The 27,417-nt window shown below is 39.1% G+C and overlaps 1 protein-coding gene across 8 annotated transcripts in view; it reads right to left on the reverse strand.

Moving 5' to 3' along the window:
* Positions 1-372: 372 nt before the first annotated feature.
* LOC124051212 (protein unc-13 homolog B-like) overlaps positions 373-27,417 on the reverse strand; it is a 58,499-nt gene continuing 31,454 nt past the window's right edge. For 2 of the 8 annotated variants that reach the window (XM_046374300.1, XM_046374298.1), the window contains 33 exons: positions 26,642-26,926; positions 26,428-26,518; positions 19,322-19,368; positions 18,731-18,809; positions 18,440-18,445; positions 17,745-17,819; positions 17,328-17,547; positions 16,874-17,101; positions 16,595-16,736; positions 16,148-16,317; positions 14,322-14,437; positions 13,948-14,111; positions 13,347-13,497; positions 13,070-13,138; positions 12,651-12,740; positions 12,333-12,470; positions 12,057-12,187; positions 11,739-11,824; positions 10,815-10,941; positions 10,605-10,701; positions 10,223-10,366; positions 9,790-9,867; positions 9,373-9,450; positions 5,763-5,851; positions 5,494-5,640; positions 5,068-5,191; positions 4,900-4,953; positions 4,672-4,749; positions 4,022-4,169; positions 3,728-3,784; positions 3,427-3,519; positions 3,154-3,313; positions 373-2,904 (listed from right to left, as the gene is read on the reverse strand). In XM_046374300.1, the coding sequence (XP_046230256.1) occupies positions 2,619-2,904; positions 3,154-3,313; positions 3,427-3,519; positions 3,728-3,784; positions 4,022-4,169; positions 4,672-4,749; positions 4,900-4,953; positions 5,068-5,191; positions 5,494-5,640; positions 5,763-5,851; positions 9,373-9,450; positions 9,790-9,867; positions 10,223-10,366; positions 10,605-10,701; positions 10,815-10,941; positions 11,739-11,824; positions 12,057-12,187; positions 12,333-12,470; positions 12,651-12,740; positions 13,070-13,138; positions 13,347-13,497; positions 13,948-14,111; positions 14,322-14,437; positions 16,148-16,317; positions 16,595-16,736; positions 16,874-17,101; positions 17,328-17,547; positions 17,745-17,819; positions 18,440-18,445; positions 18,731-18,809; positions 19,322-19,368; positions 26,428-26,518; positions 26,642-26,926 (4,048 nt within the window). In that variant the 3' untranslated portion in view covers positions 373-2,618. Of the gene's footprint in view, positions 2,905-3,153; positions 3,314-3,426; positions 3,520-3,727; positions 3,785-4,021; positions 4,170-4,671; positions 4,750-4,899; positions 4,954-5,067; positions 5,192-5,493; positions 5,641-5,762; positions 5,852-7,121; positions 8,675-9,157; positions 9,179-9,372; positions 9,451-9,789; positions 9,868-10,222; positions 10,367-10,604; positions 10,702-10,814; positions 10,942-11,738; positions 11,825-12,056; positions 12,188-12,332; positions 12,471-12,650; positions 12,741-13,069; positions 13,139-13,346; positions 13,498-13,947; positions 14,112-14,321; positions 14,438-16,147; positions 16,318-16,594; positions 16,737-16,873; positions 17,102-17,327; positions 17,548-17,744; positions 17,820-18,439; positions 18,446-18,730; positions 18,810-19,321; positions 19,369-20,275; positions 20,299-20,580; positions 24,420-26,427; positions 26,519-26,641; positions 26,927-27,417 lie in introns of those variants that run through there. The other 6 variants (XM_046374295.1, XM_046374302.1, XM_046374296.1 and 3 more) reach the window with 6 other exon arrangements.

Raw genomic sequence — 27,417 nt, forward strand, 5'->3', positions numbered from 1 at the left:
ATAATTTTGCTATTAGTTTTGATTTTGATTGATTCATGCTGCCACTCTGTTACAGTGAAAGTGAAGGGGATGATGTCAAAAAAAATTCAATTTAAGATTCAGCTGTTTGATGCCTGAGTGACTTTGTGAGTGAGGCTGAGGTGCCTCTCATGTAGAAAGTGTTTTTTTGTTGTTTCCGTTTTCCGTTTTGTTTTTGTTATTTTTTAACTGAGCTAAGTTTGAGTCTGGTTTAAGGTAACATACAACATTCTTCATTGTGCAGTGGAACTAATGTGGAAAATAAACAATATTCAAAGTGATAAAACAGAAAAGTCCACTATAAATCTGCACTCACTGTCACTTCATAGAAAAACGCAGGTAAACACATTTATAGATATTTGTCAAATACTTTATACAAAATTCATGTTTACATTGGATGTTTACACATTGACAACAGCAGTGACAACACAAAGAAAAAACACCACAAAAATGCAGTTAGTGTGACTGATGTACTATACTTGTTAGCTACTGCAGTGATTTTGTGATTTTTGTGCAAAAGTTAACAAATTTAGAGAACGGAAATACAAAAAAAAAGTGAACACTTGCAACTTGGCACAAGGAACATGTATATTACAGAATGGCTATGAAACATTTGCCTTCATACAACTATAAATTATACACAATGGATAATGAGATGTAACAAAGAGGAATGTGAATTTGTGGTTTCCACAAAGTGATCGGTTAAAAAATGTGCACACACCGAGGTTATCATATTACAGCAATATCCATCTTTCATTAAGAGTAACATTTTAATATTCTTCCATCAGTTATGAACAAATTCACTGGCACATATCTCACTGTGTAGGACTCCTGTCCACAAAACTGAAACATATCTTACAATACAGTCAACTATTAAAGAGGATTACATTCACAGAACAACAGAGGGAACAGAACACAAAATATAACAAACTACTAGATACACTTATAATATTTGCAATAGCAAAGATAAAAAGTACAAAAATGATAAGGAGCATCACTTGGAAAACTTATTTGATATCATTAAGGGCAAAGAAGTGGCCAATCCTCATTGCTGAGAGCCAAAAGAAACATAAGGATTAAAAAAAAAAAAAAAAAAAGATTAAAAAGATACACATATTTTGTTTGCTTTTATTTCACTAAAGTAAGGCCACTCATAGTAGGAGTAGAAGAAAACAGAGCAGGAAGATATATGTAAACCATAAGCAGTTCTACACCCTTTAGCAGCTGTGGAGCTTGTGTTCAAATGTTCAGGTATTTATTTATTTATTTTTTTCTGGAAGAAAAAATTATCAACTGAGCCTAGAGCCAAGAATCACTGTTGTAAGTCCAGAACATGATTTACCAGCTTTGTTAGTAATTTCATAACCAGCTGTCATTTTATTCTGACGGTGTCTATCTCATCTTGTGAAGGAAGTTTTCGGTAGGAACTGCAGCTCAAGTACACAACGCTGCAGCAGCAACCGCTGTGCAAATTCTCAGACACGTCTCTTCCCAGCAGTAAACAACATTTTAAACCACTGCCGCTAAAAAGCACAGAGAAAAATAAATATGTATAAAAATAAATAAAATGGCTGCACCATCAGCGTTACACAACATGACCAAAGAGTTGTCAATGGAGCTTATATTTCTAAATCAATATGGCCAGAGTGTATGTTCACACACTCATTTGTTTTATGAGGTTTAGGTTTAAATCACGCTATTGTCGATTTTGCCACTTAGATTGTTTACTGATCATATCACTGCTTTACTGGGAATGGAGACTTGACACGTGCAAGGCACACATTTAACTGACTTTGAACGAAGAGGTCAAATTAAGTGTTAGTAGTTTAAGTGCCTTCTCCTGACACATTAACTGTACATGATTACCTTTGTTTGATCAGTTTCACTTCCACCTCAACTGACAGACCTCAAAAATAAGGACTGTCGCCTTGCTAGCTGCCATTCATTCATTCATTCATCAAACAAAATACACCTTTATGAGATAAACCATACAGCATTTTCACATTTAAACAAACCATCACAGTTATGTTATATAGCAGGACATTCAAAAGACATTTTTTTTTCACTTCACACATTCACAGTTTGCAGAGTGTAAGGCATCAAACACAGTTTGAGGGGCTTAGGTGGGGTTATTGCACAACAACAATGGGGAGGGGTGGGAACTTGTTTGGGCCCGGCAGAGGGGACTGGCATCCTCTGTTCCCTTGAGGCTGTGGTGTGTGAACTGATGGGAAGATGGGTAATAATAAAGGTTAAATGAAGGAGTGAGTGGAGTGGTCAGTGCCTAGTGAAACAGCAGGTGGGTGTGAACGTTGAGTGAGCCTGCGTCTATGCAGTCGAGTGCTGTACAGCAGCTTGGTAAAGTGTTTGAGGAACATGAAAAAGTTGTTTGTCCAAAATACCCAGAGTGTGAATGTGTGTCTGTGGACAGCAGCTAAGACACATAAAAGGTCTGAGAAAAAGTCCACATGGTCATCTATGGAAAATAAAATTTCCTTGTTTTATGACAAGATGTGTGTCATGTGGGATCCTGTTGTTTTGAAATTAGGGCACCTTCCACGCTTTTACATCCTTCTTCCTCCCTTCCTCTCCAGCTCTCCTCATCTGCCCTCCTCAGCCGAACGAGTCTCTGATTTCAGTCTCACAAACTCCTTGGCAACGTCATCGTTGGAGCGCTGGGACAGGATCCGCATGGTGGTGAGGCCTGTGTCGTCCATATGGATGCGTTGGCCCAGCGGGCACCAGCACGCGCAGTTGCCCTTTGCCATGATGTCTCTTAGCTGTATCACGGCCAAGCCGACCACTCTGTCAGCACGACCGAAACAGTAGTCTTTGACGCAGATCTGCAGCTCGTAGCACTCAAAGCCATCCTGGTTACCGAGAACACTGTGGGGAGAAAAAAACAGTCATTCATTCAATAACACAACAGCAGGTTAGTCAGCTTAAAGCTGCACCAGGCATGAGCCCACGGTGATACCAAAACCCAATGAAAATATATTAGTTCAAAGTTAGTAGGTCAACACATCTGTAAAACAAAAAAACAATAAATGAAGTGAAGTTTGTGAAGACGATAGTGGCTGTTCTTCTTTATTCATAAACTACTACTAAAGTAGATACAGCTGTAGCAGTACTTACAAGTGGAAGCTCTCATTGAACTTGGGAGACCAGCTATTATTCTTGGATTTGGTTTGGAATTTGCGTTTCTTGTCGCTGAGGTGAGGCCCGATCATGGTGACCTCCACGAAGGGTCGGAACATGCCAGTCGTCTGCCACTTTAAATCACTGGCTCCCATGACTAAATGTGTCAAAACAGACACGCAGAAAAAGAAGAATGTGTAATGAGATGAGAACAGTGGGTTAAAAATGCCATACTGTCATTGGCATCAGGTTATGAAAACTGAAACAGACCTTTGACGGTCACCTTCCGCTCTCCACTCCCAGGATGAGTGTGCAGCTCGATCTGGACAGACACCTCACCTATTGGCTTGTCCACGCCTGAACCTGTGTGTAAAGTACATCCAGATACACCAATGAGCTTACATTTGGCTGGACAAAGACAAAAAGGAACTTTGATTCATAATACAGAGTCTGTGCAAGAAGGGGACATGGGTGTCAGAGGCTGAGTTAGGGTCAACCTACCCCACCTTAGTGACAAAACCAAAATGTACAATGAGAAGGAGAGGACGGTTGGCAGATCAATGAAACCTACCCCTGCTGGGCTGTATTTTTTCATTGGGAGTTAACCTAATACCCTTTCCGTTGTGCACTGGCACAGAGGCAGCACAGGAGATAAAGAGAAGACAGCAATAACATGTCAACAAAATTCAACATCAAAAACATGTTAAATACATAAGACATAGGTGTAAATCTAAAAGAGGGAGTAATCAGGGAAAAGCCTCACTGATCAAACACACGCATATAGTGCCCTCTTCTGGACTAACATGGCAAATATTTTATTCCCATACCTCTTTGGATGTATTACTAAAGAAATGGTCTGAACTACCTTGTGCATGTTGGGTGGTCACAAAGGTCTTGATGAGAGTGTCTGTTGTCTGAGTGTAGAGGGACAGAGCGTGACGAAGTGAGGACAGCTCAGGACTCTTCTCCAGGAACGCCTTCTTCAGCCCGTTGCCTCCTGCATGGAAGTATTGCTGCAAAGGAAACAGGTGGTGAGTCAGCACATACGTGTCTAAAAGAGCAACTAAGGGTGAACTAGATTTTGGTCCAAAATTATTTTGAACCAAATAGAAGTGGTTTACTCACAACTGATCGCCTTCTGAACACAATCTATCACTGTGTCAGTAAGAGTTGTCAAAATAAAATGGTAAGAATTCTCTTTAAATTGTGAAAAAGATCACTCAATTTCCCTGATTTGAAAGTACTGAAAAAAAAACTCAAGGTTAGGTTTAACAAAATCAGTTCTGTACTTTTCTGACATTTTCTGGCTAATCCTGCTTTGTAAAAGTCACACCTCATTTTATCCACTTTATTGTCCACACACTTTTCCCTGGACTGTTAAATCAGATAACTTGTGGCCACAAGCTGCTTATATAACATTTCAGGGTATTTGATTAATGGATGAATAGTTGATGAGGCCTATTTGACCCGTCTATCTGCATCCTAATGAAACCAAAACCTGCAGTATAAACTGACCTTGATAGTGTCCAGTGCCACATCCATGACAGCACACTGCCTGGGAGACAAGCTTTTAGCCTCCCCTGCCATGTGATCCTGCACATCCAAATGATGAGCAAACAGACTGAGTTAATTCCCCAGAAAAATAGATACAATCTCAACTAGTAATTTTGGGGTAAGAATTTGGCTAAACTGAGCTCAGCAGGAATTTAATGTGGTGTAAAACATATGATGGCGTTATTATACTTTGAGTTTTGAGAGTTGACCCAGTTCTTTCGCAGCTGAGAGAATCTGTGCACCCTGAATAAAAAAAGAAAGGAAAATTAGTTGCCGCTCTTTTGCCGGTACATTTAAGCACTTAAAAGTATTTGAGGCAAACATTTAACTGGTGATGATGGATGCTGTTGAGCTTACAAAGGTATCGTTGCCCTGCGGTAGGACGATGGTCTTCTCCAGGCTGCTCATTACGATCCTCCACAGCTCCTTGAGCACACGCTTCAGTACAGTCTTTTCACATACGGTAGCAAACAGTGTCAGTCTGCAAAACACACACACACACACACACACACATGAGCTGATGAGACAAATGCATCACAGAAAGTACTGCAGAGTGCAAAACCTAACTGGTGATAGTAGAAACAATTCATTTCAACAATTCACAATTCTAATATATGGTTTTTAACAAAAGATTTCTGTAATTCAGGACAGAGTTAAAGGAAAGGGAAACAAATGAGACCAAAATGAATGAATATACAGGACTGCAGCTGGGCCCTTGAGACAAGATTGCACTTGTCACAGTGAACACATTATTATTAGACAATTATTAGTTAAACCACTCACCTTCCGTCTAGGAAATCCATGAGTGGCCGCAGCATGTTGTCAGAGTCGGCCTCCACCTGGTTTTTGTTGTTGGCGTTGAGAGGTCCTTTGATCTGGTACAGCAGAGATGCCATCTGTCGCATGCAATCATTTATACGGCTCTGGAAACTGAAAAGAAAAAAAGAGTTAGCAGTTAGCACAAATGCAGGTGTGGTTACTGATTTCTGAATATGTTAACATGTGTGTGTGCATGTGTGTGAGCACGTGTTTAGGGGTCAGGATTAGGCTACCTGTTCCCAAATGTGCTGCTGAGCTCATCCAGCACGTTGTTCAGCTTCACTTGCAGGTCACTCAGTAAGTCACTGGCCTCAGTGTCCATCTGTGGAAAGACAGGAAGACAGAAACCAGAGAGGATATTAGTTGAAGAGCATAAAAAAAAAGTGGAAAAAAAAAACTTCTAGCAACTTACTAGCTTTCATAAAACTACAAAATGCAGAGAAATGGGAACAAGTATTTAAGATTTAAAAAAAGATCAGTCAAGCTTCATAACAAGGGATACCAAAGTCATAACAGAGGTGGGTTCTGTTCTGTAATGTAATTTAATATATTCTATGCACCTGTGGCAGACAAATGTCACAGGTGCCACCACGATTGCAATGTCCAAAACAATGAAAAATGAATAAAATTTAACCCATACAGCTGAACAAACCCACCTTTTTACCAGCAGTCTCCGACTTTCAAAAGGAGCACAGAAAAAAAAAGAGTTTAATACTGCAGGAGATGGGTCTACAAGTAGTGAGTTTCACAAACACAGTGTGAGGGAACAAGTCGGGAAATGGAAGATCCATGAATCACCTCCATTATACCTAACATAGGTACACCGTGGCATCATCTAAATAAGCACTGCCCGCAGGGGAACTAAGCCATATGGATGGGGCCATGGTATGGCTCATTAAGTCAATGATCCAAAGGTCCTTTGATTCATGGCCTGTCAGGATTGCATGACACCATTAGTGAGGAGAGACTGAAACGTTTCTGCTACGCAGCACAAAGGGAAGGCTTCAGGGAAGTTAAGGCAGATAGAAATGGATGATGTTCTGTTTGTAATGTGTTGTATTGTGTTCTTTTTCGCCTGAGAGTATTTTTGGGGAGATGGAGGTATTAATATGTATGGATTTGTACACATACACTCACCTTCTTGTCTTCAAATGCACTTTCAGTCTACGACAGCATAGACAGGTGGAGGGTAACACAGGACAACCTCAATTAAGTCTTTTCCCATGGGGAAGTTGTTGTTCATTTACAATAAAGTGGGGAACTACAGAGGATTGATGGTGGCAGCAGATAAAACGAGGTATGCATGTAACCTACCTTTTCTGCTGGTACATCCATCTTTTTAGAGGTGGGAATATTTTTTTAGATATATTAAAAAGAAAAAGAAAAAGTCAAAAATCCTGTTATGTAGTAACAACACTGAAGAAACAACCAACCAAAGATACAATGGTCTACAAAATCTCCAAGATTATTCTTTAATTTTTTTTTCTAGCCACTTGGAATTAAAATTAAAGAAGCATATGTTACATTTGTAACATTGGAACCCACCTTCTCCTTGTCAGTCTATTGCAAAACAAAAAAAAAAAAAAAAAAAAAACAAAAGAGTTACAAAGAAAACGCAAATTAAAGAAAAGGTACAACTTAAAGTCCAAAAATAACCTTCACTGTCGGGGTAATGAGTGACCAGTTTTGAGGAAAGGCCAGGGAAAATGTCACTAAAAACAGTTTGGACATGACCACAGATGAAACTGTGAAATAGAAACTGCACACAATCAACTCCACCATGGTAACCGCAGGGACATCTTGTTTTAGTAGGACTGAGTATCACTGTGCTCTTGCTGGGAGTAGGAAGAACGATGGATAAGAATGACATAAAGAACAAGAATGGATAAGAACTACTTCAAACAGCAACAAACCTCAACCTCAATTTTCTCCCCTTCTTCCCCTACTTCTTCCTCCTCCTCACTCTCCTCAAACTAGGAGGGATGGCGAAAAGGCAACACAAAACATTAAAATTTATGAGTCATTGCCGCAAATACGACAACCACATTCAGCAAAGCTTCAAGCTGAATGCCGTGCAAAATTACAAGTGATGCAATATTTAATTTGAGTATATGCAGTCATGTATCACAAAACATGGATGCATATACAGTGAACTTGCCTGCCATGCTAACACTCTATTCTTGCACTAGAAAAGAGAGGAAAAGCATAACTGTGACTTCACTCTCCCTCAAAATACATTTGTGTTAGCTATCTGTTTTAACTGGTAAAATGATTATGGCACAGTAAGAAACTCTGGGCTCAGAGATCCTACCGCTGCACAGCTCTTTGGTCAGATAGCCACGACTTAACTAAAGCTGCGACTTTCAGACGAATGGACGGACGAGTGACATTGTAACTGACATGGTAATTCAGTTTGGTAATCCACATTAATAAATGAGTGACTAACAAAATCCAAAATAGGAGGGAAAAATAAACACCACCTGCTGAGGGTAATTAATTTAGTAACAGACAGCTGGTTAGTTTTAAAACATCCTGGATAAAGAGCATAAAACAAAGGCACAATTTCCCTTCATTTTAACAAGCCAGTCACAAACTCTATTGATATCTCAAAGAAGCTCACATGTAACAACTTAGCAATTTAATGTGACTTCTCCATACCTTGAAAGGATAAAAATTTCAAATCAGCCATACTTAGCTGGATAAATTACCCACCAAAGTAGCAAACAAACAAAGTGGGACATTATCAAATACCTGCACAACTTAAGACATTCCTATCAAATGACTACTTTTTGTAGAGTGCTAATTAGTATTTACATCACTAGACTAGAACAGTTAAGTCAGTGCAAGTTCGAAAGAGGGGTATGTATGAATGTATGTATACAAAAGAATCTAATCTTCTACTATCTACAGTACCCACCGCAGCCTTTGCTTCCTCATCCATTGCTAAGGCCTGCTGTCCAAGCCAGAGGAAGAGGAGGAAGAATCAATAAAGTTGTGTACTGCACACCACTAAACTGATTAAACAAATGTCAGATATACTTTCATATAGAAAAATGTCTGTTTTAGATCTCCTCAGACCATAATGGGAACCTACCTCCTCCTCTCCCGCCTCCTCCTCCTCCTCTTCTACCACTTCTTCATCTTGCTTCAATTGTAAAGTAAACACAATGGTTGAACCTTTTGCTACACTGTCCAACAATTACAATGCCACAGCTGAACAACCATTACTAATAACGCATTACACTACAGCTACAATAGGATACAGGCAAAACCAAGTAAAGGATTCAAACCAGAGGGAGGTCACAGCTGACAGAGAAGCTAATGATTGTCCTCACCATCGCTACACTAAGGACACTAATACAGAGGACATGATTGAATTAAGTCTCTGTCTCAATATCCTCTAGCCTATTAGGCAGCACAAAGTCTAATCTCTGTCAGTGTTGATCTATGGTACAGCATCACATCAGCACCAGGATGGCATATAGATCTTTCTAACAACCTCAAAGTAACATAAATTAAGATTCACAGCATAAACAACTTCAACTATGGCCTTGCAATGTCCTAAACCAGCACTACCAATCTACTTCACCTAGTCTGAACTACCACTACTTTACCATACTGTACATACCCGTGCTTCCTCTGTTGCAATCTGAAACACAAGCCACACAATACTAACTGTTGTAAAAATAAACACCCCTAAACTTTCACTTTTCATGTCGGAGTAAGAAATGTTTTATTAGTAGGTATTATTTTATATGTATTTTTTTTAGCTATTAAAGCACTAACAGTATCATACTGGACATTGTTCATCCAGTTCATTCACACTTTTGACTTTAGAATTACCTGTTTGGCACCCATCGACTCAAACATCTTCTCCAGCTGGATTCTTAACTGCTGCACATTATTCATCAGGACGCATGGCTGCAAAAAGACACCGGAAATGAGAGACACAGTGGACAGAACATGAAAGATGTGTTAGTTTTTATTTACATAATTATTCAACTTTGAAAAAAAGCACAACTTAAAAATAAATTCAAAGAGAGAGAACAACATTAATGCCATGAGGGATCCATTGGAGGATCTGTCAAGTGTTACAACAATCCTCCAGATATGCCTGGATTTCTAACATATTCTATGCGACACAACAGGTAACACAAATTAATAACCACATCAGTGACTTTAAGATGGCTTTTTGTAGTATAAAATGCATAAAGTAAGGGTCAAAAAGTGATGACATGCCATGAAGTGCTGACAACTTACAATCTTCTCTTTGTCAATATAAGAAGCAAAACTCTTAGTCAAAATGGCACTGTACTGCAGAAGAACTTTGGCGATAGTCTGTAAAGAAGAAGAAATACATTACAACTGTGTATTGAACAAAGTTTCATTAAAAGAGAAAAACTAGTTGACAATCTGTGCTGTTCCTCTGAACCCAATTATGTCCACATCAACATTTCTTTTCAATGAAGAAATATCAAATTCCTTTTACATAAAAAGTGAATTTCCTTCCAGACAATGTTTTATAATTTCCCTCATATGTTTCAGGGATACTAAAAAAAGAGAACAGTCACAGTGAGAATAAAAGTAACATGATCACAGATATCCTTTTCATTACGTTTCATGTAGCTCTAGCAAGAGAACTGTGCTGTTTTCCAAGTCAAATCCTTTTACAATGTGATGTTCTTGGGTTTACCTTGGAGAAGCGGCGGCTATATTGAGCCATAACATTAGGGTCAGGACATTCCAGTTTCTTGATGATTTCAAAGCTCTGGTTGAGCTGGGTGAAAATGTCCACCACAGAGCAGGAGAACAGAGCATGCTCAGATGTCTGCTGGAACTGAGATGATGTAGGGTGGGCAAGAGGAAAACACAAACAAATACATAAACAATAGTTAAATGTTATCAACATTCAGTATACTGTCTAGAGTTTATAAATATCGCCATGCTATAAAACAACCTTTTGAAGTGCATGTGCAGATATTGCCTGTGTGCTTGTAAACAGTAATGTCAGCAATTTTTAACTTTTTTCTTTTTTTTATGACAACAACTAAAAAGGTCAACTTTAGTTTTCTTACTCCATCTTTTTTGTCTCTCTCTAGTGCTCCATGCATAAACTCCATAGATACGTCTTCATTTTCTTCCAACCACTGCAACACAAACTGAAGGAACCAGCTACAAGGAAAAAAAAAAACACAGAACCAGAGCAATTATTTCAGTTTTTCTTGTTTCTGGAACATTTGTCCTTAAATCTTGGCCTATGAATGAAAAAAGCCAAAGACACTTACGATGGGTAGTCAGGAACAACGCCCTTAAAGTTTGGCAGCTCCTTGACATATTCATTGTAGAGCCACTTGACCTTGAAGTGCAGGTTCATGTAGTCAGTGCTCTTACACAGTCTGTGCTTCTCATGCTCTGCAGACACAAATATGTTTTAATTACAGTTACTGCAAACAGATCAATTATACACTTGCTGAAAGTAACTGAAAGAATTGTGCATAAGATATAATAACAAACGGCTCAATTCTAACCAGGCATTTGATTAATTTATTGAAAACCACAACTACTCTTGCATTTGAAGAACTCTTCCATAGTACTGTTGGCGCAAAACCTCTCAGGACACATTCCAACTTTGAACATTTTCCATCACTTTTTATGTTAATGCATGATTCAACATGAAAGGTCCACCACTTCTGTACTGTACCATGTGAAACAGATATTTCACAGTGATAATCTCTGTAGGGGATTCATCTTGAGGACAGAGGCTGGGATAAAAGCTGACTGCCTCTGAGGACTGGTGAAACTGTACAGAACTGTACAGTAGAGTGGAGGAAAATCACAGAAAGGCTCCTGGGAGACATAAGCAGCTTTCAAACCCTGCCCAGTTATTTCACTCTTTCACTGCTTTTATGCTACTGTATCATTTCTACTTCAGAACTTCTCTTTGTGCTATTTCCAGTTTCAGAAAAAAAACAAAACTATAATGAGTCTATAATATGGCTCTACAGGATACTACAGTAACATATTTGTTAGTACTATCATATATTATTTAGTCTCAAGTGGGGAGTCACACATCGCAATACTGCATTAAGACAATGTTATATATTAAATTTGGAGCTGGTTTGACCTGATTTTTTTGTCTGTCACAAAGAAAGAAATTGTACAAGGGAACAGGGGAGCAAATGAGTGTGATGGCAATGAGTATGACTTGCCTTCCATAGCATACATCATGTCTTGAGCAAACAAGGTCCACATGACCTCTGCTGACACCTTCCCTACGTTCAGCTCTTGAGGGAATCTGAGAGGGACAGAGAGGTGTCAATTTCACAAAGACTAAGCACACAAAAACATCATATGGCTGACTATCAAAATTTAAGCATTCATATTAACATTTCTGAGAATTTAAAGTGTTAAAAAAATCTCAGTCTTCCCTCAATGTAGCAGAAACCACCAAATGAAGAACGGATTGAAATTTTAAACAAGCAACAGGTTTCCTGCCATTGTAAGGGGAGAATAAGCCCATTACTAACTGGTTCAGAACAGGCGTGTAAGAGTTCCTGTCCTCTTCAATGATGGAGACAATGAGCATGATGAGCTTGGGCCAGAAGTCCAAGTTCTTGATGCTAGGACCCTGTTCCTCCAGTGGGAGCTCCTCCTTGTTCTAGATTAGAACACAACAGTGTAAGGGACTTGACACAATCAGTATAATGGATTTTATGTCTTCTTTAGCAGACATGTAGTCACTGTAATGCCTGCAGTTAGATTCAAGGTACGTAGCAAAGTTGGATAATCAGCATACGACTCACTGTGTCAACAGGTTGGTACTGTCTACTGTACAGCTCATGGCAGTTATTGAAGATGTAGTCGTACGTAGAGTTGAGGCAGGCCTTGACACAGTCCCTCACCACTTGGCTTGCTCTGGGCGGAGACTGTAGCTCCTGGACCTGAATACCAAATGAATATAGCAACACTGGCATTAAGTGATTGGAAACAATCATTTGAATAACCTGATAAGAAGGTTTATCTTTTAAAAAATGGAATAATGTGACTTAGGTTGTGACTTCTTTGCCAAAATGCCCCTTTTGAAAAATCAAACTGCTGCATAGAGCAACTGCAGTAAAAACCTTCATCCTGAAGAAAGTGATGCTGGTTAGAAGGTCCACGGTGGATTTCAAATCCTGCAGGCGATCCTTGTTACTGGCAGGAAAGTGGTTCTACAGAGGAAAAACAAAATTAGCCAAGTCCGACTTTCCCAATTTCCATATACTATCACATTCATGAAGATACATATAAATTAGCTCATGCGCTCTATCAGCTGCTTTTTATGTCTTTAAATCAGATTGCTATACGTGCAGACAGAAACAAAGTGATGAGATAATTTGAGATAAAAATGTAGATTTCTGCTTAAATAACAGAATAATCCATTCTTTGTCAAAAGGCTTTAATGTATCCCTTAAGGTAATATTTCAATGTCAAGGCAACAATTTAACTTTCAAGAGCAATTTTGCTCCTGTGGTATTTGTTTAGTATGTCAAAATCTTACCCTGTAGGTTGACAGGTCAATGCGCAATGAGTTGTGTAGCTGGTCTAAAAGCTTGACAAACCGTTCTTTCTGTAGGATGAATAAAAGAAAAAAGAAGAGAGATTGTACATTTACACAAGTATTATGTGGAAGGAAAAAGACATGTACACAAAAAATGGAAGGAGAAAAATAGAGGCATTGTGGGTGTATGCATAACTAGTAGAAAAAGGAAAGGGACAAAAATACAAGACAAGAGATTTATTCTTTGTTTGTGTGTGTGCGCTACAACAATACAAACCCCAAAATTGGAGGCAGCAAAGCGGTCAGAGGCGGACACATTGGTGGAGGCAGTTGTATGGGCGTAGTAGGCATTAATATTGGCCAGCAGGGTGCTCATCACTGCAGGAACCCCAGGGCACATATACTTAGATGACAGACAGGCAAAGTTCCTGGAAAGAGAAACAAAAGCAAAGCTTGAAAGAGACATGATACTCACACTCACAAAGACCTTTCATTCATAGCTGTGTCTTTATCTGGTTAGTCTGTGTCCTTTCAGGAGTCTTGCTTTCACCTAATGAGCCCTATTAGGAATGCACATTTCATCTGCCTATCAGCTAGCTATCATGGCCCACTGGAGTGTGTTCTTTGTGAACGATGGGTCAAGCCAACAGACATCTCTATGAAGCACGCAAATACATCTTCAACCCTTTATATAATTGATTTTCTTTTATTTAGTGGCCAACAGGGAATGACAAGAGCACTGAGAGGGACTTCCATTTGAAAGCAAAAAACAGAAAGGGTGGGTGAGAAACTAAGAATGGGGTGTGAAGAGGTGACAAACACATGAACAGGCAGTGAAAGAGACAGTTTGTCCATCTGCTGTGATATCTCACACTCACGTCATGGCCTGGTAGATTGACTCGATTCCATAGCGCATGGCAAACTCGTCCACTATTTCCTGTGCCACATCGTCAAAGTAGACCTTCCATGCATCGTCTCCACGAGCTTCTGGGATTTTTACCACACCTTGACCCAGCACATCAGTCGAGTGGTGGAAAAGGTTCTGTAATGGACAGAAACATCATTGTGAAGAGTATGTGGGGGTCCGATGTTACAAGTTACATGACATAAACCTTGTTCTTATTGATTTTGATGAAAAGGTGGGAGTGATTGGTTAATTGAATGATTACAGAAACCTCTTATCGTGTTGGCTACTTCAGGCTTAATATTTTGTGTTCAGGTTCTTAACACAAGCACAAGGAGAATCAAATACCTCATGCAAACAGGTGTACTGCACATGATATGGAGCCACTTTCTCCTCCCCTTTGATTTCCACACTGATTTGGAGGCGAATGGCACCTGACACGGCTGACTTGTCTGTTCTTTTCTCTGCAATTAAACACAAATGCACACACTCTTGATTCATAACTCCAATCCAAATCTAGAACACGGACACACACGAAACCAGGTCTGTTAACACAACAGTAATTACAGACTATTAACATGGCAGTTCTATTGCAGGGTGTTATGTTTCTATGGTTTTATGGCAGTGCAGAGCCGGCAACGCTAATGGAAGTCCTCCAGCTGATAGTGAGGGAGACAATGGCAGTGGGCTGTGTGGATCTGTGCCTGATCACTGAAGACACTTGAGCCACAGCCTCTCTGGAGGTGGAGTGCTCGGCGGCTCACCCCTGCTATTTGCCCTGACAGGCACATCATTAAGGGTAATTTGTACATGTCGGCAGAGCAGTCGATTTCCGACTAGAGTGCTGCTACTTGATAATCACACATCAGGAGGAGAAAGGGGGAGCGTAAGGAGAAGATGGGCACTTTGGAATACAAGAAGATAGAGATTGAGAAGGAAAATGTTTGAAATGGTGAGTCATATTACATGATCATCATTATATGATGATTCATTTTTCTTTGAATTTTCATTCCTAATAACTCCTAAACAAAGGAGTATTTTGCTCATGTGAATACCACAAGGATATTAAATTGAGACCTTAATGTCTCCTGGTATAAAAGAATCAAAAGCAGGTTTACAGCAGGCACATTCATCTTCAGTGTCATAATGTTCTAGTGGAAGATTTATTGTTTCCACGTTGAAGTCACCTTCAGCATTTAAATCAAGTAGAACCCAGAGATGCTTTAGATAGAGAGTATGACATCACGCCTGAGAAATCAGTTAACTTCTTGGCAGTGTTTACTGACCAACAGTTGAGCAGGTGTCTGGATAAAAAATTTAAAAAGAAACAGACAGAGACAATAATTGAGAAAAAAAATCCAAAGACAGTGTGGCTTGTATATGTGATAAAAAACCAAAACAAAATCAGAACAAGATTTTATCCTGAGAATGTACCTTAATTTGTGCTGTACACCAATGCTCGTACAAAATAGCATACAAATTAGCTCCTGTGGCTTCTATTCAGGTCTCATCCAAATTAAAACACTGGAATAGTACTGGGTGTTATCATGAAATTATATAGCATAATTATTGTTATTATTATTATTATAGAAACTTATTTTTCATGAAATGAGAGCAACTGTCAGCAAGTAAACAAGGACTTCATTCAACAAGCTTGCCAGGTTTTTCCATGCAGGCCAATACAGGCCTTAGGGCCACCACTGAGTAATGAAGTTCAAACAAATCGCTAACTGGACTAACGGAAAATAGGAGACTTAGCACCAAACAGAAACTCAAAGAGCTAAGCAGTACACCTCATCAGAGGCAGATCAATCCTTCATTAAGAAAAAGTCATGCACATTGAAATCCAGGGTGTTGTAATTAATAACTTTGGAGTACGTGGAGAAAAACCTTGAGGTAGACCTAAGCAAATCTGACATGATAAATAAGGAGCAACATGCTGTATCTTATTATCCAAGGGTCCCAGGACTAAATATCTTTATACTGTAATCCTTTCTTGTGTATCCAAGAGGTTAGCTGTTATTCACATAGCCTGCAAGAATTAAGTTGTAGCGGCTATTTAAGACATAACCCAGGTCTACCATGTGTTTAGCATCTGAAAGTATATCGATAAGACAGACCGTTATATATATACAGTATGGTTCTTACTGTATGTCCACAGAGAGCATACTGACCCAGGTTGTACCAGACGTCCATTTCTCCACTCAGCGTTCGAACTTCAATTATACTCTGGCCAAGGAAATCATCAGATTCCCTCTTGAGACGCTGCTTCACCCTCGACTTGATGTCATCATCCTCGTCCCACACACGCACTTTAATTCGGTCTGAAGAATTGTGGCACTCACTAGTGGGGACAAAAAAGAAATGAAATAACATAATCTACAGAATAATATAATAAGGGATGCATCTTTTTGCAGATAATGGTACAGTGTGTGTGAAGAACAAACATAAAGACAAAGTATGATTTTCTTGAAAAGAGTTTGACTGACGGAGCCTATTTCGGCCTATTATTATTAGCCTTGCTAATAATAGTTATCAGTTTTTACACAATAAGAAAAAAAAACTGCAAAAGTAAAGTTGAATACTTATACACATAATTAATAACCATTCTGGTGACTTACAAGTGAAACTTCTCCTCCCAGACAGGATTGAGGTTGCCATAAATGGTCTTTGTCCTTTTCTTGGTCTTGCCCACCTGAACAGTGACATATGGATCACTGGATCCTGTCTTGTCCTTTGCCTGAAGTCCTTGGGCACAAACAACTACCACAATGACAGAGAAACAAAGACATGAGAAACCACCATTAGCACTAACAAGAATCACACAGTGCACTCCAATGATTGATGCTAAGGAGTGAATTTTAGAGTTGCACTTAAATAAGTTTTGATCAATAAGATACCTGTGATGGTGATCTTGGCTGACCACTTTGATGTGCCGTCAAGTACGCTCTGTTTGATGGTCTTCATCTGTTGAGCATGGATGGCTTTGCTGATGACAAACACTTCCCTGATAAGTTCAAAGATTTCTGGTTTGTTCCTTTCCCTGATCTTCATCCTGTCCTTCATGGCCATGATAATGTTCTGGGTACGGTCTTCAGCTCCATGTTTAGAGCTCTTCTCGGCAGCGCCTAAACATTACAAAAATGTATTCAGATTAAAATCTATTTAGAAATTACTGTGTTGCATCACTGGCAGCAATGCATGTGATTTGAAACCTAAGCTATTAGCATTTTTGTAAGGGAAAGACATGTCAAGGGAAAAGTGCCCCAAATTCTCCTCTTCATAAATCTTTGTGCCTACTGCATGAAAACAGCATTTTTAAAACACTTAAAATGTTCTCTGGCCAGTACTCACGCTGTAGACAGTCAGCATTCAACAACTCTTGACACTTCTCATGGCATTTGACTCCACACTCAGAGCATCGCATGCCTTGGCGGGCTATTCCCCACAGCAGCCCCTCACACTCATAGCAGTATGTGGGTGTAGTGGCAGTCCACACCTCAAAGTTATGAGGTGTAGTGCAGGATATGGGGTAGATGAGAGCTTGTAGCGTCTTCTTGTAGACATGATTTTTCTAAATAGGAGAGAGTTTTTTTCAATGTATGGAATTTCTGATTCAGTTACAAAGAAAGAAATGGCAAATAAGTATCTGCTTTGTGTAACTTGTTGAGACGCTAGAACACAGTAAGAGTTTTAAATTTAAAAACTTTTTTGGTGATACAGGTGACATTCCATAATGAAGGCAGGGAAAGTTTAAGGTGGTATACTCACCAGTTCCTCATCCTTGATTGAGGAGCGTGCAGCCATGGCAGATGCGATCCCTGCCTTCCTGGCTTGAACGAGGGACTGAACAACAGGTGACAAAAGATATTTTGGCCAAGTTAACATTTATTAAACGCATAACAACCCACAACCAAGCACACCTCAAAATATTACTATGATGAAGGTAAGTACGGTTAAAAAAATGCAGGGTTGTAAGGATGGTGAGTAGGTTTAATTCTTACCAGATCAGAAAACCCATGTGAGTATTATTAGTTTAAAAAAAAAAAACTAGTGAAGTTACCACCTGGAACTAAAAGGGACAAAGCTATACCCCTAGAACACTATCATCACACTAACAACAGCAAAACCATCACATTTTTGGGGGGAGTGTTAGTAGTATATTCTATCCTTGTGCTTTTATTTGTCTGTGCAAAGCTGAGCAGGTGAAGAAAAATCCAAACCAAAAGGTGAGGAATGATTTGTGGATTATATAATTTAATGACAATATCAAGTAGGAAGGAAAGCTACCCATGAACAAGAAGAAGCATGCAAATGTTTTCATTTGTATTAAAGAAGAGTTTTGTGATCAAAGAGATCAACATGCTGTACACATAAATGGTTGTGGCAACTACTCTTTTATTTGTCCCACTTGATATTTTGCACTTCAGTAGAAAGGGAGTGGCAACTGGGTTCTATTAACTTACCATAGCCTGACCAAGGAGAATGAATGCATTCAACAGAGTTGTGGGGAATAGTTTCGGGTTTAAGAGAGGAGGGAGAGAGAAATTAGCAGTCTGATTTCATATTTTTTCTCCGTTTGTTGATAACAAGTTCATCCCAAATTCAGCTCAAAAGTTGAAGTAACTGTGACTTGTTTGTATCACAAAAAGAAAGACTCACTGCACTGCACTCACAAAGCAAGAACAAAACAAACAGAATGACATATGACATACAGTATATACAGAAATGAAATTATGGCTGTGGTTAGTACTGACCACATCGCTGACCAAGGGGATAGGCTTCTTTTTACGCAGGTCTGGCATGCTGTCAATTCCATACAGACCAGATCCGCCACTATGCACCAACAAAAATGATATTAAAGTTAATAGAAAGTATTCATACAAAATAACAGCAGTGCAGAGCAGAAGATTTTCATTGTAATCAAAATATGGCACATGATTATAGTAAAGGGCTTTTTTGATACTGTATTTAGTTATTAATTCAGAAAAAAAAGAAAAGACTTTATTGCCATGTAAGTGAAGAGGTTTCACATTACTAGGAATTTGTCTTGGTGATTGGGGCATACATAGAACGTAACAGTAACATATAATTGAAGAATAAAATAAAAATAAAAATAAAATAGAGTAGGGTAACATAAAATAAAATAAGTGAAATAAATATTTTTCTGGAGGTAGTCCAAAAGTAGGGTAGTGCAGGGTGGAGTATAGTGCAAGTGGGTGAGGTAAACAGTGCAAATGAACAACAGGTGGACAGTGAATGAGCAAAATCAATTATTCTTTTAAATAAATTATGTTTCAGATTGCGACAAGCAAAACAAATGTATGTGTTAACCATATATGACTTACCCTGGTTTAACCCAGGCCTGCCTAGCATTGGGTTCCTCATCTCGAACCTACAAGGTTGAAAACGTGAAAATTTAGGCAGAGGATTTAAAAAGGCTGACACACTGTATTACATTATGAGATGAGGGGAGGTAGTGGAAAGTTGCAATTGGTTGAGTTGAACCTCTTTGATGTTATAGAACATGCAAAGTCAAATACATAAATAAATGCATAAATAAATAAGTGACGCCTTTAAAATACAGGTTTGAATAAATGTTCCTGGTATGTGAAATGCAATGGTAGACCAAAATTATACAGATACAAAACCACAGGTAGTAAGTTCTATTTCACAGGTCAAAACGGAATAAACTTTGTTTAAATAATTTTTTTGGCTATAAACTGTTAGAGAAAAGGTAAGATAAGTAGTAGAAAGAAATGAACATTTCCAACTATTTCACACCATCAACAAAACTGTGACTGAGGAACTGCACACGAACATAAGTTCTTTTACTTTTTACTTCTTACTCAAAGGTAGAGTTTCTTCTGTGATGGCATCTCTGTCTCAAAGCTGACAAAAGTTTAAAGTGGAGATCTCTCTGGAGTTTGCTCTTACAGTATGAGTGTCTGAGAGTGTTTGAAAATTTCTGGGGAAACAGAACCGTGGAGTTGTACTCGAAAGCAGCAACATGAATGAAACCAATAGTTAATTATTTATCATAAAGAATATTTTAAGTGATGGGACAAATGTCTTTTTCCAGAATTGCAGGATCCAGTTTTAAATAAATGTTATATATCTGCTCAAATGATAACCTGTTCCATTTGCATATAGTGTATTATGCTCTGGAGTGCTCACTAGCATTTCCTTTGAAAGCGACAAATAGTGGAGAAAAAAAACAATGAACACAGCCATTCCACAACATCAAAATCAAAAGCACAGAAAAACTGTAGCTTAAATATAGAGCTAATGTTATGAGTAACCTGATTATCTTCTCTCCAACATTCTGCAAAGAGGAAAAAAGATCACATAAGAATTAGAAATAATGCTGAACAGCTACACCTCAGCAGACTACTCTGAGCACATTTTCAAAACAGTAAGTTAAAGAGGAACCACAAATTAATGAATCTGAAATCAACAAGGCTTTATAAATAATATTATAGTATAATGCTAGACATTTAATCTCAATACATAAATGTAATCAGATTACTGCACACTTAAAGGTGTATTTTTTGCTGTTACTGGGCTTGCCAGTGATTAAAGGTATAGAAAATAACCTTAAATATACCTGAGATAAACTCATCTTGAGATTGGGATCCCTGAGACCCTTGTGAGCCATGGGACCCTTGCGACCCCTGAGCAGATTTGGACAGTCTGTGACGAGTTTGCCTCTTTTCTCTCAGAATGCGCTGGAAATTAGCTATACGTTCTCTGTGACTGGCATCGGTAGGCTTTTCTTGATTTAACTCATCGAGAATGTGATTTTCTCTAATTGGGCTTAACCGCACCTCATCTGTACTGAGCACCAGACCCAGTGCACCTTCGTCCTGTCTTGCTGGAAGATGGTCTGGTGTTAAGTCAAGGTTAGATAGTTCTGTTGGACATTCTCCACTGCCATTTGAAATCTCTTCAGAGTGATGCTCGGTTGAGGTGAGAGAGTGGCTTGCTTCAAGGGGAAATGTTTGAGAGGAGGATAACAGGTTTTCACATATTTCATTACAATCCATATAGACCGAAGCTTCACTGTCCTCGTTTGGCATGCCAAATTGAGTGTGATTTTCTGCCAGACTAACTTCTCTCTCTGTGTACTCTGCACTGCTCTGCTCCTGTACACTGGTTTGTCTAACAGGGGATGGAGATGCCTCAGACTCACTACCATCTTGCAAATCTTCAGGGTTGGATCCTTCTAACTTTTTCAGAGCCCCTTTCAAAGCTGACCTAAAAGTGAGTACAGCCTTGCTAAAAGCTGTAGCATCAAAACCGACATTGGAAGTCATAGCGCTATCATCATCTATTTCAGAAGACTCCTGTGTCACTGATTCTCCTACTTCATCCCTGGAGATGCTGTGATCTGTCCACTCCCTGTCCAAACTGTCAGCAGACCCTAGATCGAGAGTGTCACCAGATGATGGACAGTCATCGCACGGTGAATGTGGCTCCAGGTACCCATCATCACAGTCTGTCAACAGTACAGTGGAGTAGCTCAGACTTCTAGAGGGTCCACTGTCCATTTCATTTGCACAAGCATCCATTGTGTGGTAACCAGAACTACGTGAGTATGGGCAGTTAGCGGAACAGTCACACTCCAAGTTTTCTTCCTCAGTTTGTAGTCTAGGAGGTCTCCAATCCACAACACTGGAAGTACTTGAAGGGGAATTATAATGGTGTCCAAACAGTAATGAGAGATGCTCAGAACTGTTGTGTGAAGAATGACCTGGTGTGCTGCTTTGCGTCTCCTCTGTGGCACACCTACCCCACACATCTAGACAGTTCTCCAGCTCTTCTGTACTGTTTGCACAAGAGCAGATGTCCTCCTCACTCCAACCTCCCTCTCCACTTATACTGAGCTGCATGTCAGCAGAAGGCCACCTGTCGTATTCTGTGTCACCAGACAGAAAGCCTGCTTCTTGACAGCTGGAACTGTGACATGATGACAAAGAGCTGGTGCTTTGGTAGCCATGGCCATGATGAAGCTCCAGGTAGCAAGGGTCAGTTTTTGCAGGGCCTGGCAGGAGCATGTTTGAACTCTGCTCCAGGTTCAGTTGGTCTGTTTGTTGGTCTGAATGAAGAGTGACCCTATCAACATGCCAAGGTTTGGGAGTACTGTCACATGTTATACATTCTGAGTAAAGAGATGTTATGGCGTTCTGCCTACCAAGGCTTCCTCGCCTGAAGCGAGGTGTTTGAGAAACTGGACTAGGATCAGGTGCAGCTGAAGCCCCAGAGTACAGCTCACCTATTTCACTGAGTACAGCATCAACACAACAAGATACTTCATCCACTGAGCCTCGCACAGATGTTAGATACTGCCTCAGGTCAGATATTTCCTCCTGAATCTTGTTGATGCCTTTCAGCTCCTTTAGGATATGTTCCACTATGTTACTAGAGCCTTGTTCTGACTGCTCAGTCTGCATTTCCTCCTTCTCTTCTTCATTTCTGATCCTTTCAGTGAGACTAGGTACAGTATCCTTTACAGCCCCAATGCCATCCTGGCAATCAGAACTACTGTCTTCACCAGACGGGGAGAGATCAGAAAGGTCCTGAAGTCCATTATCCTCTGGCCTCTGGAGGCTCTGTGACCTCTTCTTCTGAAGGTCTCCCCTTTTGGGCGAGAGAGGAAGTAGGTCTGATTTGTAGGGTTCATCCTGTCCACTGGGGCTTCCTCTGGGGAACATCCCTGGGAAGTGGCACTCTTAATCAGCTATTCCCACACATGGACAAACCACTGCCTCAGTGACTCCGCCTTAGGGTGATGTAAGCATAAGCCAACAGTTTAAACTTGAAATGACTGAGAGTCTTCATCATGACTGACAAAAAAATAAAAGATAATTTATTTTGTTGACAAAATAGTGAAAATGAGCACTGATCGGCAATTTTGTTTTTGTTGCAAATCTATTCGATCAACAGACCAGAGAATTAAGCGAAAAACACAATAAGTAATTTTAACTTCTGACATTGTAAATACAGGGTAGTGTATGTATGTGTCAACAATCTACAAATTATGGCTAAGTCTGTAAGCATATGCTTTAAAAATGGGAAAGAACATTATTTACAAATGAACAAGTCAGTTTACCACATTTAAGCACAAATGAAATATTACTCTGATATTTGGGGTCACTGTGAGAGACTACACTATCAAGTACAGTACGAAAATAGTATAGATAGTGTTGCTTTAACTGACCTCCTCTCAGTCAGAGTAGCAACTTGCAGAATGAACACCATGCAGCTGCATAGATCTCAGTAATTAGGATGCTTTGGAGAGGCAGCTTAGTAATTAGATGACAGGTCAGCTCTTTCCTCTAAGGCCATGTCATTCTTTCACACCCATACCAGCTGCATAGCTTGATAGCTTTGACCCACTGCCTACAGAGTACATGCCAAAGGTATTACTGCATATCACAGAAATATCACACAAAACTATCTGATCGCAGTGATATCATCTTTTACAACAGAGCAACTCCATGTAGTTCATCTCATCTGGAGTTTAGAAAATCTTATAAGAGACAGGTAACAATACTGCTGCTTGTTCTTGATACCTAGATACTGTATGATTTGTCAGAACTAGAGAATATGGAGTTTGAGGAAAATCTGTCCTCTCTCCTTTTGTTTGTACATGAACAGAGTTCTGGTAGAAAGCCAGAAAGGGAAAGTAAGTATAAAAAAATTTAATGCAACATTAAAACAATTATTTGCACAGGACATAAATTCCAGTCTCCTGGGTTAATGGCAGGCAGTTTAGCTCTCTGTTGCTCTTTACACAATGCCACACAACTGTCAAAAAGTTTTTTTTTTCCACCGTTTAAATTAACAAGCTGACAGACATGTTAACAACCTATTTTGGAAATTTATTTTATAAAACAATATAATAAAATTTTATAACTATGATGTGCCTTAGTTTTCATTTTGGAAAGTGTATTTTCTAACCCATTAAGAATAATAGTCCAGAGTGCATCATTATTATTACCCTACCCCTGCACTGGAGGTCTCCAACAAGCACTGAAGGTGTGTGTTAGCCTGATAATAGTGCCTAGAAAAGTATAATTATAATTAAGACTATTCAGATGGAATGATTTCTATTACTACTGATGTTGAAATTAAGCTGATGAGCATTTAAGATAAATGGAATCATGCTGAAATCATCTGAAATTAATGGGGAAGATTATGCCTCATTAAAATCTCATCTATTCTGCCATTTCTCATGAGTTAAGAAATATGGTAAAAATAAATATCTAGCTTAAATGGATTTGTTCTATAACAAATTTGGTACTTCCAAATAATAACAATTAAACAAAACATAACAAGATTTAGGTACACTTGTGAAGGCCACAATCTCTTTTTGCAGACAGTCATGATCCAGTATGTGATCAAAAAGACATAAAAAAGACATCTGCCTTTTGAAGTCTTTAAGTTGACATCTTATCAAAAAATGAATTAGCTCAACTGAGTAATGAAACCAACTGAAGTCTTTTCTGTAGAAGTACAAAGACGCATAAGACCTAACACCTTTTCTATGTACATTACTCAAACAGTTCAGTAAAACATGCATTACTATGTATTACTTTATGAAGAGTTAGTGTATAAAAAGACAAAAATATATATTCAAATGTTAGGCTTACCTTGAAGGTAAAAAATGAATGTTTATATAATTAAGAACAACCTGTAGATATTATTTTGCAAGATTCATAAAATCTGCAAGGAGAGTGCTAATTCAAGTAACTGGAATTTCCTTTTCTTTCTTCAAAATGTTTCCCCGGCTGTATTATTCAGTGTCTTCCTCTGCCTCTATTAAAACACATCCTCTGTAACTGAAAGAGATGCAGAGGTGCTGAATCCCTCATTTCTACCACTGGAATGGCAAGCGCGACAGTGGTAGAACACAATCACACAGAGATTCACTCTTGGTTAAGTAGCCATTCCCACTTCCACTCCCACCCTCTTGCGTGTTTTCTCTACTCTCTCTCTTTCTGTCCTCCAGCAATGTATTCCGAGCACAAAGCCAATCTGAGGCTGAAAGGCTGACAGCTCTCAGTGTCAGTCTCGATTTCTGTGTTTCCACTATGCTATTTACTAGTATTTCTGACTTATCTTTTTCTGCTCGCAAAAAGTGAAAGCAATCCTGATAGAGAAGATAACAGTGATGTGCATTTTCAGAGACTGCAGCTCAGTCATGCCAAATATGCATTTTGAGACTTACATTGGAAATGGGTCTGGCAGCCACTTCCAATTTGTCTTCTTCATTAGTATGCATGTCAAGGAAACAAGCCACACATCTGATCTCATCTCAATGTATGAATATTATTATTATTGTTATTTTTAAACAGTGTATAAGCCTAGCTTCCATACCATGCCAGTCACTTTTACACGTCTAGTCAGATTAATAGCCACTTCTAATTCATTACAGTCTTTTAGACTTGTGTCCTAAGTGTTTGCCTTTGTCCTGTAATAAATATCACTTACAGTAGACAGCTTTCACTTTACCTTCCATTTATATTCATATCTTCAATCAGCCACCACTTACAGCGCATATTCCTCCCAACCAGTCCATGCAAACCAATCATTTTAATGGAGCCAGGTTCGGCAAGAGTTACTCCTTTACTGCTGTGCCATAGAGTTGAATCAATGGGATGAACCCCAGTTGGAGATTCTTTTGTTAATTATTACCTCCCTTTTATAATTTTCAATTTAATTTAGAAGCAGGATTAAATTCAACATCTGTTGACCTGATCTGGACACAAATTCTCCAGAAGTAGTTCAATATGAGGCTACATGCATTTGATTCTGACACATAAAAGCCAAATATGACACGGTAGAGATAAAAACAATGTCATATGAATTCTTATTCCATTATCAAACAACATTTATTGTACTGAAATAAATAAATCTAAATTTATGTTTTTCAGAGAACGAGAGAGGAAGAATAAGCAGAATCTAAAATAAATTACAAAATGCAATATTACTTAAAAACAGGGATGTAGCAGCTGTCCAGCAGAGCTGAGTGAGGTCTAAGATTATAACAAGTTTTCTGCAACTGCAATACCATGTGGGCAGTAAACATACAGGTGGGTTAAATCCAATCAAATACACTCATTCTTAACTTGAAAATGAATTCTAGGTTGCCTTTGATGGGGCACAGAAACCATAGTCATTTCACTTTTGCTGTGTACCCCCAAAGTTCCCAACAATTAAACTGTGTAACCAGAAAGTCATAGAGGAGCAAAAAATAACAAATACAGTTACATATTAACATTATTCAGATACATTTTAGTGCATCACCCCAAACAACCAAAGAGGTTAAACTCAACCATTTTCAGAGAATTTTAGGTGGGTTGTATATGTCTGCATGCGTAATCCTTATGGACATGAGATAGAGTGGAGAGAAGAGGGTAAGAAAGAAACAGAGTGAAACTCTGCCTACCTCCCGGAGCTGAACCCTGACTTTATTAATGGCCTTCAACCAACGAACTCTGGATGGGGAGAAGGGTAGGGGTGGCCCATCATCATGGAACCTGAGTTATGTGGATTTAACAGTAGAGTGGCAGAAACAGATAGAGACAGTCTTTAAGTTAACATGTGTGTTCATTACTGCAAATACCAATACGAGTTGACAAATATCTTGACAAATATTGTACCTCTGGAGTTTAGAAGACTCTCTCTCTGCTGTAGAGTCTTTTTTCAGGCCACATCCTACCTCTGGCCTATGTATCTCGTTCTCACTGACAGTAGAGTGTCCATTGATGGGAAGATGTCCATTGGTGCATGGCTGTCCATTGGAGGGGTGAAAGCCAGTGCTATGATAGGAGTGGAAGGACTCCTCCAGCTCTGACCCTCCAGTACTCTCATGGCCAGTCTCACTAAGCTGGGAGCTGGTCTGGCTCAGATTTCCTGATGATCCAAAGCGACTACTATCCACTGGACTACAATGGTGAGAGAGGAGTGAAGAAATATTCAATGTCAGACTATACACTTTTTTTAAGGATCAGAACTGGGGGAAAACACATTTTTCCTATTGTCAAGGGTAGATAAGTGGGAATTGTTACATAGAACTATTAAATACATGTTTATCTTACAAACAGTTTCAGTGCTGAAATGATCAACCTAATTAAAAATTAAAGGTCTGTGATAATCCTTATCCATCTACTAAGAACTGTGTGCAAATGCTGGACACTTAACACTTAATAACTAAACACCTAACACTTAACTATTTAACCATTTAACACATATTAAGAACCTCTCTAAATGTTCAACTGCTGTAGCTATACAAACCACAACACGCCCTAAAAATACTGAACCTTGCTGGGAAGCTGTTGCATGAGGGAAAATAATGAAATTGTAAAAACTATTAATGTGTTAGCATGCGCATTACACACTGTATATGCTCATGTGCCTTTTCTACATTAGAGATGTA

Source organism: Scatophagus argus, chromosome 20, assembly GCF_020382885.2.
Source record: "Scatophagus argus isolate fScaArg1 chromosome 20, fScaArg1.pri, whole genome shotgun sequence".
In the NCBI taxonomy this organism is placed as follows: domain Eukaryota; kingdom Metazoa; phylum Chordata; class Actinopteri; family Scatophagidae; genus Scatophagus; species Scatophagus argus.